A 24202-nucleotide genomic window follows, 5' to 3' on the forward strand; every position below is an offset into this window, starting at 1 on the left:
CCTGAGTCCCGGCTTCTCCCATCTGCCTGCCGAGGGGCGAGCGTCTCTCCCGGGGGCGAGGCCCCGTCCCCCCGCGGCAGCGGCTCCATGGTGCCTGCAGCAACAGGCAGGACGCGGAGGAGGCGCCCCCCGGGGGTCCCGCCCGCCGAAGCTCCGGGCGCCCCGTCGGCCGCCGGCCTGACAGGCCCCAGCGCGCGGCGCGGCGGCGGGAGGATGGCGAACCAGCTGGTGATCCTCAACGTGTACGACATGGTGAGTGCGGGCCGGCCGCGTCGTGCCCCGGGCGGCGTCCCCAGCCCCGGGATCCCGCTGCTCGTGTCCCCGGGACTCGGCTCCCAGCAAGCGCAGCGGGGCTGGAGCAGCGCCACTCAGCGGTCGGGTCCCCACGTTAGCCGGGCTGGGCGGAGGGTGCGTCCCTGCTAGCAGGGCGCTGGGGCCGCGCTGGTGTGTTGGGGGCTTAACTGTGCGGGGCAGGAGGGGCTCGCCGGGGCATCAACAGGTGAGAGAGAGTCGGGCGGAGGGCGATAGGCTTCGCTGTTGGCTGAATGCAGGAGCCTTAGGAGAGAGGACACCATCTGTTAGCAGTAACAAGGGCGGCTTGTGGTCATATCTGACGTAAAACTTTGCCCTCCTAGCGATGTAGTGAAGAACATAGTATTAATTTGGGATTTAGACTCCCCTTGATTTACCAAAAGAACAAACGAGGAGAAATGATTAAAATGAAAAGGATGGGGAAAAGAAACAAAATGATCAAAGACAGAAATTGAAAAGTGAGAACGACTTCAGAGCAAAGCAGACAAATCTGTACTTTATAATTATGTGGCTTTGAAACCTGATGAAATGATGAGACTCTAATGAGTCTAGTTCTGGATAAGGTGAGAGAGAACTTTTGACTAAACATCAGAGGAGCTCCACGTGATGAGGGACAGTGGAAGCTTTCTGAAGGCTTGACCATACTACCACATGGGGTTGGTCTAGGATATGCAGCTTCAGCTATGTGAATAGTGTAGCTTAAGTTGACATACTTAGGGCTTGGCTACATTGGCACTTTACAGCGCTGCAACTTTCACGCTCAGGGGTGTGAAAAAACACCCCCCTGAGCGCTGCAAGATGCAGCGCTGTAAAGCATCAGTGTATCAGGGCGGCAGCGCTGGGAGCACAGCTCCCAGCGCTGCACGCTACACCCGTAAAGGATGTGGTTTACGTGCAGCACTGGGAGAGTTCTCTCCCAGCACTGCCGCTCTGACCACACTCACACTTCAAAGCGCTGCCACAGCAGCGCTCCCGCAGCGCTGTCCCGGCAGCACTTTGAAATTTCTAGTGTAGCCAAGGCCTTAAATCTACTTACCATGGTGTCTTCACTGCAGTAAGTCGACCACTAAGCGCTCTCCCATCAACTCTGCTTGCTCTCCTTGTTCTGGTGGAGTACTAGAGTCAACGGGAGAGCGCTCAGCGGTCGATTTATCACATCTATACGAGATCCTTGCTGGATTGATTACTGCGTGTCAATCCAGCGGGTAGTGTAGATAACCCCTTAGAGTGAAAGCTGAGCTTTCAGTTAGTTGAAAGCTTGCATCAAGTTTAAATTTCTTTATATAGGGCTCTAACCAGGAGAAAACCACAGTTTTGTTGCTGCTGATCCACAGAAAGTAGTCTTGATATTTGGGAAAACAATGAACATCTGAACTAACAGCATCTGAAGAATTGTTTTTTTACCCACAAAAGCTTATGCCCAAATACATCTGTTAATCTTTAAGATGTGTCTCACTGTTTTTTGTGGATACAGACTAACGTGACTACTCCTCTGATATTTGATGTTTGTGGCCGCTCTTAGTACACTGGATGTTCTTGTTTTGTTTTACCCAGGAGAGTAAGCCTGTCTTTCCCAAATAAAGATTGGCCTGGTAAAGAGTCAGTTGCCACATTTTCTGAAGTATGCATTTGGGATCATTGGACTAGATAAGGCTTAATGTTCTAACTTTTAGGGTGACTTAAACCTCTGAAGCTGTCTGACTTTGATTCATTCTTTTGCCCTGCATCTCTTTTGATTTCTTTATTTAGAGCAGGGATAGGCAACCTATGGCACGTGTGCTGAAGGCGGCACGCAAGCTGATTTTCAGTGGCACTCACAGTGCCTGGGTCCTGGCCATTGGTCTGGGGGGCTCTGCATTTTATTTAATTTTAAATGAAGCTTCTTAAACATTTTAAAAACCTTATTTATTTTACACACAACAATAGTTTAGCTATATATTATAGACTTATAGAAAGAGACCTTCTAAGGACGTGAAAATATATTACTGGCACACGAAACCTTAAATCAGTGTAAATAAATGAAGACTTGGCACACCACTTCTGAAAGGTTGCCGACCCCTGATTTAGAGAGAGGATGATTATTCTGTGAGGTTTATTTTCTCTTAAAAGGGATGCTGAATTGGTGAGCAGTTGGTTCTGGTTCTTGTAGACTCACGTTTTGAATTTCCTGGATTATTTGTGCCAAAATTTAGTATTATTTTTAAATCCTTTTGTATATTTCCTTATTTTTCTTAGACTTCATGGTGATGGAGCTGCTGTACTTCACTAAGTAGCTATTCATTAAAAATTTAACAAAGTACTAAGAGAATAAATAAATTCACCTGTCAAGCTGTCTTTTCTAACTTAGGGGCAGTAAGTTGTTTCTTTACTCTGCTGTTTTTGAAAGCTAAATCGAGCATTCCTTTTCAATCTACCATAATATGCAAGACTTTTTTGCTATTTCTGGAGGATCAGAAGTGCGTAATACTCTTTCAGTATCATACCCATTTATTTCTTTAGACCAGGAGTTCCCAAACTGTTTCATGGTGTGACCATAACTTAAGAGAGCATGATTTATGAACCACTTCCATCCCCTTCGCAGCCCCATGGAGACAACTCTCCCCTTTCTTTTGGAATTCTGTCATTTCTATTTGACATCTACAGCAATTGCTAAATTTCTTAATGTTTTACTGGAAGGTACTCAGATGCTATGGAATCAAGTGGTATAAGAACCAGGAGACATGGATAAGTAATATGAGAAAATCAAAGTGTGTTTTATTTGGATTTAAGGCAGTTTCCAGCTAGAAATGAGAACGAGCACCAGCCAGCTTGCCACAGACCACAGCTTGAGAATCTCTGCATTATCCTATAATCTTTTATAGTGGAATAGCAGGCGTGGTTAAATAAAACTAGCTAGAAAATATATTTTGGATAGACTTTTCCCTAACAGTAAGTGCCGTATTGGTTTAAAGTGCACTTGTGGTTTGTTTGTTTTGCTCTACGGATGAAGGGTCCTGTGATGGGTTGGGGACTCATCACCTGGTGCCTCCTGCTGGTGACTCCGGGAATTAGCTCCGTCCAGTGGAGTGCCCCCTCCTGGTATCCCGTCCGTCCTCTTGCCCTCTGTTGGCGTCTCTGGACCCATGTTGTTCCCTGTTCGGCGATGTCCTCTTTGAGGCCACTGCCCTCCCATAGTGCCCCTCAGTCCATCTGCACCCCCTTGCGGGGGTTGGTGATCAGCAGTCCTACACCCAGTCACCATGTCCAACCACGCCCTTTGAGTCCAATCCCTCTTGTCAGGGATCTGGCTTAGTATAATGGCCACTCCCTACGGCCAGTGGCTGGGTGTGTTGCAAGGGGGAAAGGGGAGGACCCAGGCCCGCCCTCTACTCTGGGTCCTGGCACAGGGACCCTCTGGCACCAGCCTCGCTGTCCTCCTTCTCTCCCCTTGTCTATCTGTTTCCCTGGGCCGCTTACTGACACCACTTTGTCATAGCCCAGGGTGGTATAACTATTGTCCCAAGCATATACTTATTACAGCTGTCTCCATCAGCAGCACTTCAGTAACACAGCCAGAGGTTAGAAGTCTATTACAGAAGTGGCTAGGTGAGGTTCTGTGGCCTGCAATGTGCAGGAGGTCAGAGTAGATGATCATGATTGTCCCTTCTGATCTTAGAATCTGAGTTTTCCTTCATTCATGGGGTGAGTTCTTCAGACTGCTGCTGTTCATCCCTCACAGTTCATTTCTATAATTAGGCACTGTCAGTTATCTGGTCAGAGCTTGGTTTCTCCTGTGGTTCCTGGCATAAAGCCCCTCATTCTTTTGTCACAAGTTGGTATTCCCATAGCATCTTTTGGGGGTAGGGGAAGCTGAATCTATGCCTCCCTCCTCAATTTCTTCTCTAAGTGTGATGAGACACATGCACTTTATCAGTTATCCCATTTTCCTAATTCTCCTTTATACACTTGTTGCCCTCCTAGCTACCACAGAACCTTTTGGCCCAATATTCCTTTCCTTGATAAAGGGACATCACACGGAAAATTACTTTCCTGCTATTTTTAAGCTAGTCTGATGTAAGTTGGGAAATGTTGCACTCTTACAGGTGCATACACATTCACTAAAACATTCATGAAATATACAGAATATTCTCAAACCAGTGCTAGCCCAATATGCCTCAGCATATTTAAGTATTAAGTATTTCAGTGACCAGTGTTCTCCATTGTGCAATACAGAATAGCAAACAATAGTGTTGGTCCATTAATGGAATAAGTATCCAATCCTTAGGCCTAGTTGACTTTTACTGTAATCTTGTATTAGCATTTGCTGTGCAGGATGGACTATTTGACTGATAGTTGCTGATTTAATTCTTGGACTATTACCAAAAGACACTGATACACAGAGAGGCAAATATACCTTTTTAAAATTAGGTACTTCCTTTACTTAGCAGGTTGCAAGACACTATATCATAATATTTATCCATCCTTTGGATTAACTTGTTTGTTCTCTCCCCCCCGCAGTCCACTTCAATTCCAACGTGATCTTAGTAGTTAACTCAAATCACTAGAGCTAGGCTTTGGAACATATTTTCTGAAAGCTTGGAATTCCAGCTTTCAAATAGTATCAAGCATTAATCTCCAATTCTAGTGCTGCTAAATTCCATGTCAGTGAAGTGGAGGAAAAAGCAAGATAGTAATTGAAATGATGAGTAATTTTTAGGTCTGAATGTCAAACTTGCTAAGCCTAGGAACTTTTTTTATTGGACAAATACAAATGTTTTCCGTTTACTGGTCCTGACCCAGTGATCAAAGAGAATTTTATCCTTGCCTAGATAAAACCAAAGGCATTGTAGCTTTTGTATGTGAGTGGAAACTGGTTTTTGAAGTAATTTAGGTAGAGCACAATAAATAAGTGCTGAGCTCACATTTGTGCTTCTAAAAAAAAAAAAAAAAAAAAACCTCCCTCTTCTTCAAGTAGTGTCTCTGTAGGTGCTCCACCTTGTGCCTTTGATCGTATATTTTTGGTAGTGCCCGTTCAGCATGCTCATATGTCCTGTATATCCGTATTCCCCTTATCGAGGCTAAATAGGGCTGCGTGGACGAATCGCCCTCAGTTCCTACTTAGCAGCCTTCAGTCAGAGATGGTGTTTAATGTGTGCCGGTTTGCTCTTTTATATTAATAATTAGTTCTTTATTTGTAGTAGGTTTAGTGCCTTATAGTTATTGGAATGGTTGTCCCTGTTTCTTTTTAGGAAAAGAATTCTCTAGTTTTTTGGGCGTTGGGTTTTTTTTTCCCCCTGGGGGTGGGGGGGGTCTCCAAATTTAAGATGCTGGGCTCCCTGGAGTTTAAAGGATGCCTCTCCTGTTGAGACTCTATCCCTGTCAGTGACAGGCATTCCTAGTGCACATGTTTTTTGGGAAATCTTTCTATAATGTGGCAGACTCGCCACACCAGCGTGCCTTCACTAGAGATGTCTCAACCACTGTTACTCTCTTGGTCTCCACCATCCTCACAGTTGGACCCACGTCACTCCTGGACCGCAGCATCTGTTTCTTGGCACTGCCCTCCAACTGTGCCTGCTCTGCTGGCTCTTTCTCCCTCTCCAGTGGACTGGCAACTTCCGGTTCTATCCCTTGCCTCAGTGGCTCACTGCAGTCCTCAATCTAGTCCCTTCCTCCAAGGAAAAACTGCAGTCTGGCTTAGTCACTCTCATCACTGGCAGGTGTGTGGTGGCGGTGTATTTTTTTGGGGGGGGGTTGGGGGGGAAGAAGAGGAGTCCAGGCTTGCCCACTGTTCTGGGCCCCAACCCAGGGACCCTCTAGCAGCAGCCACTTACTGCCCTCCTCCAACTCTCCTCTACTGCCTACCTCCCTGGGCCACTTCCCTGTAGCTCCAGCAAGTTCTCTGCCCCTTTGTGTCAGGGCCCTAGTCTGGCAGTAGTCAACCTAGAGCTCTCCCAACCTCTGCTGACCCTTCCCAGCACTGCTCTGTCTTAGGTGCTTCTCTAAAAGCCAGTTTTATTTCCTTTGCCCTCCAGGGAGAGACTCAGCTCCTCTCTGCCCTGCAGCCTTCTTATAGGGCCCAGCCTGGCCCTGATTAGCAGCCTTCAAGCCTCCACTTGATTTGGCTTCCAATAAGCCCTTCCAGGATTGGCTGGGGCTCTGCGCAGCCTCTCTGGCTTGCTTTAAACCCCTTCCACGCCCGAGTGGGGCAGCTGCCCCACTGCACTCTCCTGTCCCCAGCAATTGCAAGATCTGCCCTTCTCAAGGGAAGACCCTGTAAGGATAGTGAAATAAAGAATAGGCTCTTAATGAGGGAGCAAGCCTTAAGACCAACTTCGGACCCGGGTATAGAGACCTTCCTCTTCTTTCAGTGCCCCATCAACATCATAGTTACCGAGACCCTCCCCGGTGAAGAAAGCATTGAGGTCCTGGTCTCCGATGCTCTCCATGAGAGAGGTACAGATAACCATGCCGGTGGTACCGATGTTCCCACTCAAAGATTAAGGAGTGCGATAAGAGGAACAGAACAGAAAGTTCTCCTCAAAGAAGATTCAGTCACCGGAGACCTCCAGCCACAAGCAGTGTGCTAGTGAGGCTCCACATAATTAAAGTCTTAGACTGCTTCATGGTACCCAAAGTAAGTCCTGGACCTCAGAAATAAAAAGCTTGGTACCAAAGACTACTGTTACCAAGGGAACAGCTTCAATGGAATCCACAGTCCCCCTAGCTACTGCTGCCAGTGCCTTGCACAATGGTATCAAGAACATCATCGGTGCCTGTACCAAATTCTGTTGTGTTCCTGGCACCACAGGTGTTTTGGTATCCGGAAGACCTGATGGTACTGAATGAGCCTGAGTCTCCCCTCCTTGTAACCTCTGGACGCCTCTCGGCATTGAGGTCTGCTGGGTCAGTGACTGCTCATGTTTTTGCGAGACTTACCTCTTCCCCGATTTCTACTATCCACGAGGAGGGGTTGTACAGTAGGTGAAGGAGCATTCAGACTCAGAACTTTCCATTCAAGGCTCTCCAGTTTATTCCAGGCGATCTTTCCTGATGCACAAAAAACAAAGGCAGGGGTCTGGTATTCTGCTTGTCAGCACTTGGGATAACCAACACTGGGTACTCCCCACCATGCCTCATGGTCCTCCTCATTGGCCTTACTATGACTGATGGGCAATGTACCACCAGTTATTTTGAGAGGTGCCTACTCAGTCCCAGAAGAGACACATTCTCTGGTACCATCCACCTCTTCCCCTCCATTCTGAGTCAACAGAGTTGACCTTTGAAGAGCAGGAGGCAAGAAGATTTACCCCCACCCTCACCCCTTACACATATACCTTTATCCTCACCTGACAAGGCAGTAATGCCACCATCACAATCAGTAGCTGATGACTTTCAGCAGTTACAGGACTTGATGAAGTAGGTTGCTGACACACTGCAGACTCCCCTAGAGGAAGTCTAGGAATCCTATCACAAGCTCCTGGACATATTGCACGTTTCTGTTTCAGAACAGATGGTGCTGTCAATTAACGAAGCCCTTCTTGAGCCATCCAACACCATCCGGCAAACTCCGGTGACAGCCCCACCCTACATGCAAGCGGGCCAATAAACAATACTACATCCCAGTCAGGCATTCTAAATTTTTGTTTTCTGATCCAGCACCAAATTCCCTTCATGTGGATGCAATCAATGAAAGGGGCAAGGAACATTCTCAATATATGGGGTGGCTTTTTGAGTACGAGAAATGTCTGGACCTTTCTGGTTGTAAAAGCTACTCTTCAGCAACATTACAGTTCAGGATAGCTGATTGCCAGGTGCTGATGTCAAAATAAGACTACCTGAATTATGAGAAGCTTTTAATGGTTTTATTGACCTTTTGCAACAGGAACACTAAGAACAGTTTAGCACCATAATAAACGAAGGTAAATTCCTAGTAATGAAGTGATCTTCCTGTCTTCAGTTGTCAGGTGTTCCATGGGGAGTACCCATGGAAGATTTACCTTTTGAGGGCCACAAGCTTTTTGCAGATTACTTTCTTCATACTGTAAGCTTGGGCAGACTCACCTGGCAGCACCTCCTTCTAGTTGTCCTTGGGAATTAGCATCCAGCCTCCGGAGTGCCCTCTTTCAGGCCAGTATCTCACCTCCACTGCTGGCCCCCCGTGTCTCTTCCAGGACCCCAGTGCCCCTTTAACTGGGTGCTGCCCCCTGGCAGTACCCCCACAGTTCTGGGTCTCCTCATCCCAGGGGAACCCCTACCCAGTATCCCCACTTTACCTCAGTCTTGGCTACTGCCCAGTCTCCATCTAGCCATTGTTCACTGGGGCAGACTGCAGTATAAGCCACTCATCACAGGCAAAGGCTGGAGTCCCCAATGCGGTGCCTGTGGGGGCATCTTAATGCGCCCGCGTCCTGGCCCCCAGGAAAGCACCCGCCGAAATGCCGCAGCGGCATTTCGGCAGGGACACCTCTCGATGACGTCGCTTGTCGTCAACAAGCATCGTCATCGAGGGGCGTCACTCCCTAATTTCGGTGGGGACGCCTGTCACTGTCGCCGCTTGTCGACAGCAAGCAATGTCATCGAGAGGCATCGCTGCCGAAATGCTGACGAATTTTGGTGGCATTGCGGCGGGTGTTCCGCCGCCGCAGTGGTCCTTTGGCTGGCAGGTGCCAGCCAAAAAGGTTGGGGACCACTGGGCAAAGGGGTTCGGACCTGCTGCCTCTGCCTACCCATGGGCTGCCCCGTTGCAACCCTGCACCTATTCCGCCTATAGTCAGGCCTACAACCTGGGGCTTTCCAGGCCGGAGCTCCCAGCACCCCTGGCTCTTCCCCAGCCCTGCTTCCAATCTAGTGTCTTGCTTAGGTCCCTGCAGCCAGGCCCTTCTCCCTCTCCAAGCAGAGGGAAACTTACTGAGCTTCTGGCTCACAGCCTCTTATAGGGAGCAGCTGGGCCTGCTTGGGGCATGGCCCCAGCTGAGCCTACTTTCCCCAATTAGCCCAGGCTTCTTGCCCCAGCCACAGCCCTCTCCTGGGCTGTTTCAAGCCCTGCAAGGCAGGACTGGGTAACCACCTCGCTACATACCCTAGAGTTTGTTAGGGTAACATGTAGATCTTTAGAGAAATAAGAGAAAATTTATCAGGCCTGAGTGTAAAGATCACATCCTGCTCAATTTCCTGCCTTCTGTAGACTAATGGAACCACTGGCTCAGACATGGAGATTTTCTTTTATATTTAAAAAAAAAAAGAAAAAAAACAAAACTATACAGCTACCTCAACCATGTCATTCCAGCCATCAGCATTATCCAAATGCCAATTCTGATGCTCAGTCAAAGAGTCCACCCAATAACCAGTTGCTCAGCTGCATGACGCTACCCCTTTGTCCACAATTTGAGCACCACCTCTTTCTCTATTCCATTGAGCATGGGAGACTATATAACATTGAACAAATGAGTATTGGAAGCTATGAGCATCAGGTTTATATTATCCAGTTTACCTCCATCCTGCCCCTCCCCCACTTCCCCATCCCTCTTCAGGGACCCCCTCACAATCATTTGCTGATGCAAGAGATCTCATTGCTCTTAAGTCTAGCAACCACAGAACCCTTTTGCTTCAACACAGGGGAAAAGGGCTCTATTCAGCACACTTTCTGATACCCAAGATAAACAAAACGTTGGAAGCCGATTGAACAAGCATGTCAGACATCTGAATTGCAGGAAGGTATCCCTAGCAGCTGAAATGATTATATACTTGATCACAATCAAGCAGGTCATATCTTTTAGCTTGTCTTCTGCACCAAGGGTGTTCTCAACTCATAACAGTTGTAGATGCGTACCTGTGTCATCTAGGAATGAGTCTGTCCTACCTTGATTGGCTCCTCAAAGGTTGTTCTCATCAGGAGGTGTGGTTAGCAGTTCAAATAACAACATCGTCATTTCTAAGTGTAGATCTACAAATCTCAAGAAATCAGTCTTGACCCCCTGCACTGCAAATACTCTTCATAGGAGTGTTTCTTGGTTCAATAACGGGCAGAGCTTAGCTCAGTCCTCAAGTTCCAGCAAGGACATGTCTGCAATTGCTGGGACACATTTTTGTGATACAACACCAGGATGCATCTTAAGCGGCTCAGGACTGTGTGTGTGTGTGTGTGTGTGTGAAAGAGGTACATTAAATCTGAACAAACAGGTGTTTATACCCAGCTGGGTCCTTCAGTCATTCATCTGGTGGAAAAATCCTTGCAAGGTTTGTGCAAGAGTTTCATTCAACCAGAATCCCACTACAGTCATATTAACATCAGATGCTTCCTTCTTGGGATTGAGAGCACATTTAGGTCCTCACACAGTCCAAGACAAACATGCAAGCATTGCTCCTGTTCCGACCATCAGTCTAATGGAGTTAAGACAGGTCAGAAATGCTTTCCTTCACTTTCTTCTCTTACTCAAAAACAAGTCCATCAAGATAATGACAGACAGCACAGTTTGCATGCATTCTATCAACCATCAGGGCAGAGTGTGTTTTTTGCCCTTGATCTGCACTGGAGCATTACAGCAGCGGTAGGCAATCTATGGCATTCGTGCCGAACGCGGCACACGAGCTGATTTTCAGTGGCACTCACACTGCCTATGTCCTGGCCGCTGGTCCAGGGGCTCTGCATTTTAATTTAATTTTAAATGAAGCTTCTTAAATATTTTGGAAACTTATTTACTTGACATACAACAATAGTTTAGTTATATATTAGACTTATAGAAAGAGGCCTTCTAAAAAGGTTAAAATGTATTACGGCGCGCGAAACCTTAAATTAGAGTGAATAAATTGAAGACTCGGCACACCACTTCTGAAAGGTTGCAGACTCCTGTATTACAGCTTTGAAACTGGTGCATAGCCAACCAGATAGTCATCTCAGCTTCTTACCTCCTGGGTATACAAAATATCATGGCAGATGATCTTAGCAGACATTTCTCTGTAAATTATGAATGGGAGTTGGACTCTCAAGTCCTCAACAAAATAATCCTACCTTGGGGATTTCCAGAAGTCAGCCTCTTTGCTATGGCAGCCAACATGAAGTGCAGGAAATTCTGTTCTAGAGGGGGATTCGATCCCCAATCTCTAAGAGATGCTTTCCTCATTACATGGACAAAGAGTCTCTTGTGCACATCCTCCAACTCCTTTTAAAGATCCTCATCAAAATCAAGCAGGACCAAGCCAATGTAATTTTGATTGTATCAGGTTGGCCAAGACAAGTTTAGGTTCCTTACATCAAACTCGCCTATCACCCTCTGTGGTGGCTCCTGACTAATCTTTGACTGTCTCAGAATGCAGGTCAGATGCTGGCTCCCAGTCTGAATGTTCTGCACCTACAAGCATGTTTCCTCAATAGCTCTCAAGAATAGAGGAGGCCTTGTTCATCAGGAGTACAGAATGTACATTTAAATAGCAGAAAAGAATCTACAAGATACACTTACGTTCTCCACTTATGAAGGTTTCTCTGGTATAACTGGTGACATCTTTGATCTGTTCAATCATCTCTTTCTACAGTCTTGGATTACCTGTTTGATATTGAAGATGTTAGGCCTTTCTGTGAGTTCCATCAAGGTTAATTTTAGTGGCAAAAACATCTCTGCTCGTGCTAGTAGAAAGTTTCTCAATACTTGCTTCATCTGATCAGTGAGATTCCTGAAAGACTTCTGAATCTTTCTGTAGATTAGAGCCCCTACCCCACATTAAGTAGAAGGTTGAGATCCCAATCTCATGAAACAGCCCTTTTAAGCCACTAGCTATGTACTCAGTGCTACATCTGTCTATGAGAAAGACCATCACTTCTGCCCAAGGGGTTGGGGAGATGAGGGCTCAAGGGCAGACTTTCCATTTACTGTGTTCTCCAAGGAGGCGATGTCATGGCCGCATCCAGAATTTTTACCGAAGCTTTCTTCTCCGTTTCTCATAAACCAGTTTTTCTTTTCTAAGACAAAACAGTCTAAACAGAAGTCTGCTTTCCATATAATGGATGTTAAGAGAGCATTAGCCTTTTACTTGGACAGAACAAAGCTATTCAGGAAGACCCCCTAGATTATGTATCTGTTGCAAGACTGCAGTATGGTGCTCAGTGCATATATTTTTTTCTACCTATTATGCTTTGGTTCATGCTGCAAGATGAGATACTGCAGTAAGCAACACACTTGTTGTTCTATGATGAACTTTTTATTTTTTTTTCCTCCCTGATGCTCCCACCTCCATAAGGGGTTGCTACTAGGAAGTCACCAACAAGGATGCTACTTGAAGGAGAGGTTACTCGCCTTGTGTGGTAGCTGGAGTTCTTCAAGGTCTGTGTCCATGTGAGTGCTCCACTATCCTCTCCTTTAGTTTTCTCTACATGGTTTTGTGGTAGAGAAAGAACCAAGGGCAGTCAGCCCTCTATAACCTCAGTATGGGGCACAAGGATATGTAGGGCACATGTGCAGGCTGAATGGGTACTGCTACCAAAAATCTCCAATCAAAGGCACAAGGTATATGCGCTCCTGAAGTGGAGCACCTGCAGGGGGACGCATCTTGAACTCCAGTTACTGCACCTGGAGAGTAACCTCCCTTTTTTAAAAAAAGGCTATCTAAAGGCCCATGTACATAAGACTAAATGTTATAGATATCTGTTACTCCTGGGGGAATTCTGCACATGTACAGAATTTGTGTTCCATGCAGATTTCTTCGCTTCCCTGCAGAAAAATGAGTTTCTGAGGGGAAGCAAAGGGAAGCCATGAGTGGTCATGTGACCTTCCCCAGCAGTATGTTTTGGGTGCCCAGGGCAGCCATCAGACGTAAATCACTGTGTGGGGCAGGGGGCGGGACTGGGGAAGACCCGGCTGGTGGCTCCTACCCTGTGTCAGGCTTAGCTGCTAGTCCTGACTGGGCTGGGAAGGATGGGACTTTCTCCTCCCTCACACAGCGTCTGCGGCTGGGTCAGACCACCCCCAGATTTCTCCCTCAACTGCAGGAAACTCTCTGCAAACTCTTCCCCCTGCTTCCTGCACTCATCACTCCTCAGCTGTAGAGGGAGAGATGCCTCTACAGGGAGCTGCTCCCCAATTCACACAAGCGCCATGCATCCAGACCCTTTCATACTCAGACACTTCCACCGAGCTCCCTTCCCCCGATGAGCTCTGCTCCCCATGCACCTGGACCACCCTGACAAGCCACCCGGATCCCCTCCCCACACCCAGCCCCTCCCCCCATACCTGGATCCCCCAGTGAGCTGCCCACACCTGGTGCACTGGGCAGGGTCCTGGGGTGTGTCTGGGGCAGTCACAGTCCTTGCTCTGTGTCAGGGTTGGGTGCAGCCTCACCGCCATGTCCTTGGGGGAGCTGCACAGCGATCTCCCACCTCTGTGCAGCCAGAGGCCTGTGTTCCCCAATGTCATGCTGGAGCCTCCACATTTATTTGACAAATAAAATTTGCAAAATTTTTAAATTCTGCACAGAGTATTCTAAATTTTTTGGCGCAGAATGCCCTCAGGAGTAGTCTTAACCTTTTCTGCAATTGTAATGAAAAAGCAAAAGACTCCTAAAACTTTGCATATTGTTTTGTGTCCAAAGTAACATTCTCTTTCTTTTTCTGCCAGTTAAGACTTAAATGAGTAAATTTACAGTTCTAGTATTGATGGAAACTTTTTAGAAAATAGCTACAGAAATGTAACTATAGTATTGTTTTGTGATGTAATGTCTATAATTTTTCCCTTATCCCAGTGGCAACTTCAACTAATGTGCATCTAGTAAAAGAATTCTTTAATAGAGCTGTTGGTACAAAAATATTGAATTTTAACCCCTGCTAAGTTTAATATAAATCAGCCTAGGTGTGTTAGAATACAATAATCCTTTTTTACAGCAATTATATTTTTACTGTGACCAAATACGCTTCACTGAATGTGAAAACGAACCAGGCTCATAATGGAGATGAGGAATTATTTATATTGGATTGTTTTGGGATTCTAGAACTTACAAGGACACTCTGACCAGTCTTTGTCCATTTTTCACCCCATATTTTCGGTACTTTGAAAGGATTGTATACAAATTATTTAACACAGGCTGCCAACAGCTTTACAGTATTTTGCAGTCCCCCACATCTCATTTACTCTTCTTTGTGGGAGTTAAAAGGAATCTTGTTCAGGCAGAAAATGTGACCAAGCTTTTAATGGCACGTACAGATAAGTAGTAATTATGCATAATTACTATTTCTGGGGAAAACTAATTCTATCTTACTGGAAGTATATATGGAAATATAAGAATTTCAGTACGACTGGAGGTAGAGTAATCGAATTACCAACTTGCTTTATGCAGTTTTTGTAAAACTGCTCACAATTCTGCAATTATGATTGCTCAATAATTGTTGTTCAAAACACTCAACGTATTTATAAATTTTAAGGTACTATAGGTGAAGTCTGCACAATTGAATAGGATGTCTGTCAGGCATCTAGGATGCGGCCATAATGAGGTCATACTGCCTACCTGTTTTGCAGAGGGTGATGTTGAAGCCTTGCAATCTGATCCTATTTTTGTCTGCCACTGTCTTGTACTAGAATATGGATGAAAGTCGTTCTGTGTGATGGTTTTCGTTATGTTTGCAATTTTAAACCACAGTTCACGGTTGCATCACAAAAAAATAACTGTAAAGTCACCCTCTTGAACATTAGAGCTGCTTGTTTGATCGTATGTTTTATTTTGCTATGGTTTTTTGTTAGTTTTTACTCCTGTTACCACAGCTATGAGAGAATGAGATGAATTCTGTTTTGGCCTGGACATTACCAGAAATGTTAATTGAACTGTTTGCAAAATCTTGTTTTGCTATTGATACTTGGACCTGCTTGACTCAGATGTCATAGCAAATTTTACAGGGTTGACCATTTTAAAAAAAAATTATTTGTACACAAATATGGTTGCTTACTGCTGTGGCTTTTGGTGAGTGCAACATTTCAGCTTACTTGTGGCCAGAAGTGCTGTTTTGTTAATTTTATCTTGCCCTGAGCCAAAAAAAAAAAAAAAAGTGCAGATATCACTATAAATAACAATTGAGACCAGTTTGTCTTGACTGTAGAAACCAGCACAATCCTACTTTTGCTTTTCCTTAACAAGAAATCAAAAATCATGACCATGCTAATACATGCCAACTTGTATAAAAACTTTACCTGCTTCTAGCACATTCCATCTGAGAGGTTTAATCTATGTGCAACACAGTGGCAAGAGAAACAATTTAGATCTTGAGATTTTGATTGCTCACAAATGTCATTTTTAGAGTAGAACTTAATGGAATTAGTCAAATTCATGGCTGTGAATTTTAATAGTGTGTTCTGTAGTTGACTTTCCAAAGAATGATTACATAGTTTCACTGAACATTCAGCTCTTGTGCTTTGGTATTCAGGGCAGATAATTCAGATCAATTTTGTGCCCAAGTATAAATTATTTGTACTGGAAAGTCCATTTGAACTTTTTTTCTTTTTTAGTATTGGATGAACGAATACACTTCCTCCCTTGGAATTGGAGTATTCCATTCAGGAATAGAGGTGTATGGCAGAGGTATGTACATTCAGGAAACTTTAAATTTTATCTATACCCCAAACCATCTTTCATGTATGCCACCAATGGGGCAGAAGTATTGTCTGGTTCCCATATCTTGTTTCATATTTTGTTCTCTCCCTGCAACAAACCTCGAACACCAGTTGTCTGGCTATCCACTCACATGCTTCCATGTAGCTGTGCAACTGTTCAAAATAAGTATATCTGAGCAAACTAATTATAGTGGTATTTAATTTGGGTTTAGAACTCTTAATTGTGATTAATGTTAATACAGTCCTATCATGTATTTCTTTCCTGAATAAGATAACAATTCTTCAGTGTAACAGGCCATGAATAGACTAGGCCAATAGATTGTATTTTTAAAAGGGTTAACTAATATGGTTTTTTTAAACAGGACTCTCATCTCTTGTAGACAAAGCACGTCTTTAAAAATGTCTTCTGATCATGGTTAACCATAAGATAAGGGTGTGTTGTGAGTTTGGGGGAGAGGAAGGGAGCATGAGGTTACCGTTTAGCGTCCCTGAGAGCGTAATGTAAAGTCTCTTGTGTTGTGTGTACTGTATAGCATTTTCTTTATTCTGCAGAGACAGAAAGAAGTTTCTTGTGAAAGATAATGGAGTTTCACTTAGTGTGCTATGTGATATATTCCTTTTAACTCTGTGTCTATGCCAGCAGATATGAAACACAGACTTCAGATCTTTGTACTTTATCTTGCTTTTCTTCTAGTTAAAGAAAAGGAAATTTAATATAGTAATATTAAAGTAAAGAATTTAAATCCATAAATCAAGAGATTCAAACACCAACCTTGGTACAGTAATGGTAACTGACAAATTACATTTGCTTTGTCTCTTGTATATATTAAGGCATAAGTAATTTCAGGTGCCAGTCCTCCAAATATTTATGCACATGCTTGAAGTTAAATATGTATGCAAGTGTTGGTGGGATTGGGATGTAAATATTACACTGGCAGTGTCATAGAATACACTGTGCAAATTTAATGTGAAAATATTTGAATTTTGATTCTTTTTCTTAGTTAAAATTGGTAACCTTAACTATTCATTAATAGATCTCTGCATTTATTTCTCTTGCAAGCACCTTATTTGATTTTTTTCAGTTTAAGATCTTTATGAAGAAATTGACCAGTAAATGAAGGTCATTCAGTAATCTGAGCTACACATCTGATTATTATTTTATTATTTCTTTGTGCAGGCTGTATTAAACTTGCTGAATTCTCTTTCAGAATTTGCTTATGGTGGTCATCCTTATCCTTTTTCTGGAATATTTGAAATCTCCCCGGGAAATGCTGCTGAACTAGGAGAAACATTTAAATTTAAGTAAGGAAGGTATTTTATTTTAGTCAAAAGTGTGAAAACTAAAACTTTGCTTTGTTGCATTAATTCCTGAGTTTTTGTAACAGTCTAATCTGATCACCCAGGGCGGATAGAATTTCTCTGCAAGCAGGTCATGAAAGGAAGTTGGGGGGAGTTACTTTGCAACAACAACATTTTCAATGCCTTGCATCTCCTACTTGTGCACCCCTATTGTTCAAAATTAAGTATTCTTTCATCCTCTCAAAATACCCATTGTATAAACTTATTGTTAAATATTGTACTTATGTAGTAAATATAAGATGTCATGAAATCCTTTTCCTTTGAATAAGGTGTTGCCAATTGTCGTTGTAGTTTCTTCATCACTCCATTTTTAAATCAAGTTTGAATGCTTTTCTAAAAGATATGCTCTATGACTTATTTTGGGGAAGTTGTATGGCCTGTGTTAACAGGAGGTCAGATGAGATGATCAGTGGTCCTTTCTGGCCTTGGAATCTGAAACATTGAGAGGCTTCCCACCTCTCATCTCTATTCCCACAGTACTGTTAATGTTTCCCTGACACTACCTCCAGCAGCTGGCTCTCATCTACTGCTCACCTGCTGTGTGCTAGCTGCCTTTTTAAAAGATCTGGGAAACAGAAATTGTATCCGTTCCAAAAAAAAAAAAAGAGCCAATTCTCAAAGATTATAATTCTGCTTAGCTTAATGAGAGGACTTCTGTTGGAGAAGGGGAGACCTTCTGTATGGAGGACGTTAAGAGTGGGGCATGGGAGGAAGAAAGTAAAAGGGAATAGAAGGGTAACCACACACAACTCGGATGTGCTACCACATCACCCACAGAGCAGTGGGAGAATAGTAGTTTGTCTTGTGTCTTAAGTTTGGAAGCATTGTCACCCTATTATCTCTCCTTGTTTTTAGAGAAGCTGTAGTTCTAGGCAGTACTGACTTCATGGAAGATGACATAGAAAAAATTGTAGAAGAGCTTGGAAAAGAATTTAAAGGAAATGCCTATCACTTAATGCACAAAAACTGTAATCATTTTTCTTCAGCTTTATCAGAGGTAAACAAATATGGGCTTTATACCTTTCTGCAACACTGCTTTCTGAATGGTTGGACAGCATCAGTATTTTCTTCCTGTCATGTAGATTGTGTATACCTTTTATTTGCCATTTTATTTTTCTAACACTTTTAGGTAAATATCTCCCTTATTTCAGGCATAATGATTATGCTTATGTCCAAAATCCAAGACTTTAGTGCCAACAGAGCTCAATAAATTAACCTTATTTGAATGCTAGCAATGTTTTTCTCTCATTATGAAAACAAGACCCAGTCACTACCCCAAAGAAACTACATTCCCAAGTCAGATACAACTTTAGATAATGTTTTCACCCCTCATGGGTGTTGGTGTAAGTTTGAAATGGCTTAGGAGTCTTGAGGTCATTGCTGAAAATAGGATGGATGACTCTTAAGTGAATTGCAACAGCAAATCCTCAAACATGCAACTGTTACGTTTGAAAATACATCAAGCTTATCAGAAATGTGATGGTGTGTGTTTCATATTAGAAATGAAATAACAAAATATTTGAAGTTCCACAAAATCACCTTAAATCTAATACTGTCTCCTCAGCCGCTTATAGGTCAAACTCCACTTTTATCCTCTATGAACCAGATCCTCCCCTCACCCTAAACAGGTGCTATGTGAGTATAAATCCACTTCAGTGGAGATACTCCTGATTTTCACTGAACAGAGATAAAGGATCAGAGTTAACACTGTTCATGGAATCTTACCTCGGAATTACTTGTTTCAATCACTTAGTTTTCTGTGCTACGTTCTGCTGAGGCTTGCATTTTAATGCTTAATTATTTTACTGCTGATCAAAGTACCCCAAAAAGAGGAATAGTTTCCTATATAAACCCTCATGGAATTTATTACTTTTTTTAAAAGGAAACTTAATAAAATCTACAGTAAAAAGTGTCCCAGTTACAAAATGCAAGTGGGAAGTGTCAAATGTCAGTTATGAGTGTACATGCAGTCTTAACTATGTCTGCTTGTGCATGTGTGGAGTACAGTCCTGGCCTCCGTGAAGCCAGTAGGTGTTTTGCAACTGACTTCAGTGGGACAAGGATTTCATTCATAGTCTTCAATTACATGATCACAAAACTTGTGCTGTACCCCCTACAGTGGGCAGTTAATAAAACAGGGGTATGTAATGAAAAGCAGGACTAATTAATTAAGACTAATGCTGTTCAGTTATAATGATGAAAATCAAGGTAGAACTCCTGATAGCAATTAACTTATTCCAAATTTGCACTGGAGTAAGTGAAACCAAAATTGGACAGTGTGGTGTCACTGAGACAGCGCTCCTCCCATTATATAGTGAGGATAAAAATTTAGTATAGTTAACTTTTTATATTAAAAATGCTTATTTTTACTGAACCTTCATAAGGAAAATAACATCGGACAGTATGCTGAGCAGCTGACGTCTTCTGTTTGATAAACTTAAACACTGCACATATGAATAATTTACTGGGCAGCATTTAGCTTATTCACTGAATGAGACATTGGTCCTGTATGATCATGTCACTGAAAACGATCATAATAAATATATGCAGCTGGGCAGAGTTAAAGTTAAGTATACAAATATAGCTTTGATGTTTTCTGTCTCTTGAGAGCTTTCTTTTGTGACTTTCATTGGTGGCTTTAATTTCTTTTAGTTTTATAGAAAAATCTATATGAACAGTGAGCTTTTTCTTAATCTTCTGCCTTACTTCTGAGGAATTCTCTACAGATATAAAACTTCCACTAAACTCTGATATCATTCCAGTGCTTTTTGTATGAGATTTCTGAAAAGATGATTGGGTATTTTTGCCAGATTAGACCGATTAATGCTTCTCATTTAAGAGCTGACTTTTGAAGTGACATGGGCATCAACAGCATCCACAGGAATGTTCTTCTTGATCTTCCTACCAAGACCACTTCCTTGGGAGGGTGTGTGTGTGTGACTGACTCATTGACGTTTTTGATATAAGCCTTTAGGATGCTGTAGTTGGGACTTGAAATTCATTTTTTTTTTATACAGCGATCCGTCTACTTTAGTGATCTAACTATAAGGCAAACACTAATCCCCTCTTTCTTTTTAGATTCTATGTGGGAAAGAGATTCCACGTTGGGTGAATCGCCTCGCCTATTTCAGCTCTTGTATACCATTTCTCCAGAGCTGCCTACCGAAGGAATGGCTTACTCCTGCAGCCCTTCAATCTAGTGTCAGCCAGGAACTACAGGATGAGCTGGAGGAAGCAGAGGATGGTGCAGCAGCTTCCCTGTCAAACTCTGCATCGGGATCTAGAACTGGGCGCCACACCAAACTATAAATCTCTCTCCAAAGTAATAAATAGTTCTAAACACTTCAGTTTAATATCTCCAGCAATTGGCTTCCTTACTCAAAACCTAGAGAGCTGAATTTTGAGCAATTCTTTTGTATGAAAAATGGCTCTCTCCACCCCCAAGACCAGTTATTTCAGCTCAGGATTATAAATATAGTGAAAAGAATCACTGGGAGAAAGGGGAAGATATTTGTGTGAAGCCACTCTTTTCACTTTCACCTGTTCTGTGAACTTGGATTTTTATAACAGATCTTGTATAGGACAGAACTGAAGTTATTTGTTTACAGTATTGTGTACTGCTGTTTACAAGTCCTGTAGGACTCCTGCCACCATGAAAGAAGAGAAACTCTGAGCTCAGTTTATTCCTTGTGTAACTCAAAAGGGCAGTGGAGTCATACCAGTGATAAATTTTGCCCAGTGTCTTCATGAATTAGGCAGGTAAACTTCCTTAACTTCTGACAGTTGCCAGAGATCTATAGAGCAGAAATGGCTAAGTACTGTATATGTGAACAGGGTACTGTACACTTAGAGTGGTTGATATAAGAGGGTAGATTCTAGGATGTGGGGAGATTGGTTTAGTGTGTAACAAACTGTTACTAGAAGTATGACCTCCACATTAACTAAAGTGTGGAGTTTTGCACATATAAGGGGAGAATTTATATGTAATTACAATCCGCATTGTGTTTATGCATCTGATCCGTAGCATCATATTTCAATCATACAGTAATTACATTTCTTATTTTTAAAAGTTGCCCAATATTCCTCCTCATTTTAAATTCTGCTGGAGTAGAGATGTAGAATCATTTTGAGTATCACCAGTTCAAACTGTCACACATCAGGTCACACTGTCTAGTTTATTTCATTTAAAATGTGAAACAATAGGATTAGAATTTGAATTGGTTTGTATGCTTCATGTAACATTGAGCAGTGTAATACATAGCACATGGATGGGATGGAAATGGCCATACTTCCCCTACTTATGATTGCTTCATTTGAGTTCTGTAACCATTCCTAACTCATGAAAACAAAATATGAATTATTACCTGCTAGATTCTCATATGTCCATACACAAGTGATAGGGAGAAGTTGATTTTATTCATTATCTCCATCTGTGGCATTAACTTTCTGGTCATATGCATAGAAGATAAGAAACTTGAAGATTACATACACCTACATATACACACAGCAGAGCTCCACTAATCTGCATGTGTTATTACTTACGTCTCAAATTGGCAGATGTAATACTTAATTATTTTAGAAAATGACACTCTTGCTAGTAGCTCATGGATTATAATTAAAGCTAACTTATAATTAGTGATCAGAATACATTATGAAATGCCTTATTCTTTTTATTGTTCACTTACTGCATTTTGAAAGTTAATTTGAAACTTGCAGTGGTTCCCCCAGTCATTAGTATAAATCAGTGAGGTTCTGCATTGTATATAGAAATACAGTAGCAAAAGATGGGAGTGAGACTGTTTGTTTTTTATTAGATTTTGCTGCCTTAAGGAACTTTCAGTGAACAGCAAAAAAACCCCAAAACTGAACACCATTTATAAACGGATTGGTTCACACAGAGATCTGCATTACTAAACAACTTTTATGGTTTTTCTCCCACCCCCAGGGCATTACTAGATTTGCTAAATCTAACTTATGTTAGAGTAAGGACTTGTTTCAATAAGCTAAACGAAAATGCTGACTTTGTTTTTGTTAATAGCTGAACCTGCAGGTGGGGGGACGGAACCATACTTTAGGTTACAAATATAAATTTTAGGCAAGTAGTTCCACTTAACCTTTCAAAAGTGCAGATTAGGCTACATCATTCTATTTATAACTTCCAGGAGGACTCAGTCCAGTTCCTGTTGATGGCAGTGGAATTGCTGCTACTGGCTTCAGCAGGAGTTAGATTGGGCCCTATGGAAAAAGTTTGCAAACTTTAATTTATATTGGGTTCCTGTTTGAGGTAATTGTGTGTTAATACCATCAAAAGAGAGGCCAGATAAAATAGCTTGTAAAAACATTGTGTTCAGTTCTGAAAAAATCAATCTGTAGAAATCACATAAGCTATTTCTAGAGAAAACATGATGTACCATAATCTCATTTAAAAGTAGTTTTTTGTTACATATTTTACACTGTCTCTCTCTGTCTCCCCCTCAGTAACAAGTCATTGTTCGAGGCGACTGACAAATCTACTGTGACAGCAATTTCCTTTGGTGACTAGTCAGAGTATGATTATTTAGACTTCAGAAGACATAAAAGTTGACTTTCCATGTTGATCTATTTTCATGTTTAATTCTGAATTGAGGTCAGTTTTCCTTTCTCTAGTGAAAGTGAATAGGGTGGTCTCTAGTCAAGTAAGGATAATTGAAGTAAATAAAGCACTACATACAGCTAAGACAGTAGGAAATTGGTGGTTTCTGCCTCAGATCTAGAGCTGAGGTGGTAATGTGCTATCTCTTGGCAAGACAGGTTCTTGTTTTCAGCTCAGGGTTGAGGCTATTGGTTGGTTTTTGTTTTGTGTTTTGTTTTGTTTTTTTCAGATCTAGCATGTATTATAGTTTTTTTTCTCTTTTTTGAAAGAAATATAACTGGTTTTCATTGCTACCTAAATTTTATGTACCAACATCAGATTTTTAGGCTTCTAATACACCCAGAGTGCTGCCACAAATCTCTATACTTTCATAAAGTGACAACTGCAGCATGTACAATGCAAGAAACAAAGTACAGATACACAGCACAGTTTTTATTGAAGTAAAACTTAATATTTTTTATAAAGCAGACTGGTTGGAAAGTTTGTTACAAAAATATGCTCATGTTATTGGTAATTGTACAGATAAAGATACCGTCATATGTTTGACTGTTTATTTCAAGCCATCCACTTGTTAAATCCTGTGGGGAAAAAATTGACATCTGAACCCTGATGTCTATTCCGTATTGCATCGTAAAGTGATGGTCATGTGCTCTAAACTCAGTCTCCACTTGATGCCTAAAAAACCACCCTGCCAATGGTTGCTCTTATTTGTTAGCAATAGTGCAAGTTACCTTTCACCAGCATTACTGTCAAGCAGGGAATTACACTTTTAGTCAACTAATGATCACACTGTGTACTAGGAATAGAGCACTCCAAAAGGCTGAGAGTGCTGGACACCTGGAGTCTTTCCATCATAAAACGGGTAGAAAAATAATTCATCACATCAGGGTTCTAAGCTGTTTACTTTCTGGTTTGGGGTTTTTTTTTAATTTTCTGTAAGATAGTACTTTTGATACATGCTGTATCTGTATCTTTAATTACAAAAAATCACTTTTATTTAAGATGCCATTTTTGTTCAGTGAGCCAAAAATATCCAATGTACTGTCAGTGCACAACAATAACTTCAAAATAATTTGATAAAAATGCGGTTGGTTTTCTTTAAAACTTGCAGTGCAACTCTAATCACAGTTGATGTGTGAAAAATTTCACTCTTGGAAGGTGGTTACCAGTTGTTGAATCTTCAGATTTTTGTAAACTTGAATTCAAGTTTACTGTAATTCATAGTATTTGTATAAAATATTCAGAGATTTGACTTTTGTTACCTTGACATGTCAAGAAGCTGTCTATCATGTTAAACTTAGTCTTCAATTTATTAAAAATACTTTTATAAAAA

At 42.2% G+C, this 24202-nt stretch overlaps 1 protein-coding gene across 1 annotated transcript; it reads left to right on the forward strand.

Annotated features, from left to right (window-relative positions):
• On the forward strand, positions 1-24202 carry DESI2 (desumoylating isopeptidase 2). Its single transcript, XM_032801074.2, has 5 exons — positions 1-252; positions 15774-15846; positions 17087-17180; positions 18093-18234; positions 20316-24202. The coding sequence occupies exons 1-5, from the start codon at positions 88-90 to the stop codon at positions 20544-20546; spliced, it is 705 nt and encodes a 234-aa protein (XP_032656965.2). The 5' UTR covers positions 1-87; the 3' UTR covers positions 20547-24202.

Source organism: Chelonoidis abingdonii, chromosome 3, assembly GCF_003597395.2.
Source record: "Chelonoidis abingdonii isolate Lonesome George chromosome 3, CheloAbing_2.0, whole genome shotgun sequence".
Taxonomy (NCBI): Eukaryota; Metazoa; Chordata; order Testudines; family Testudinidae; genus Chelonoidis; species Chelonoidis abingdonii.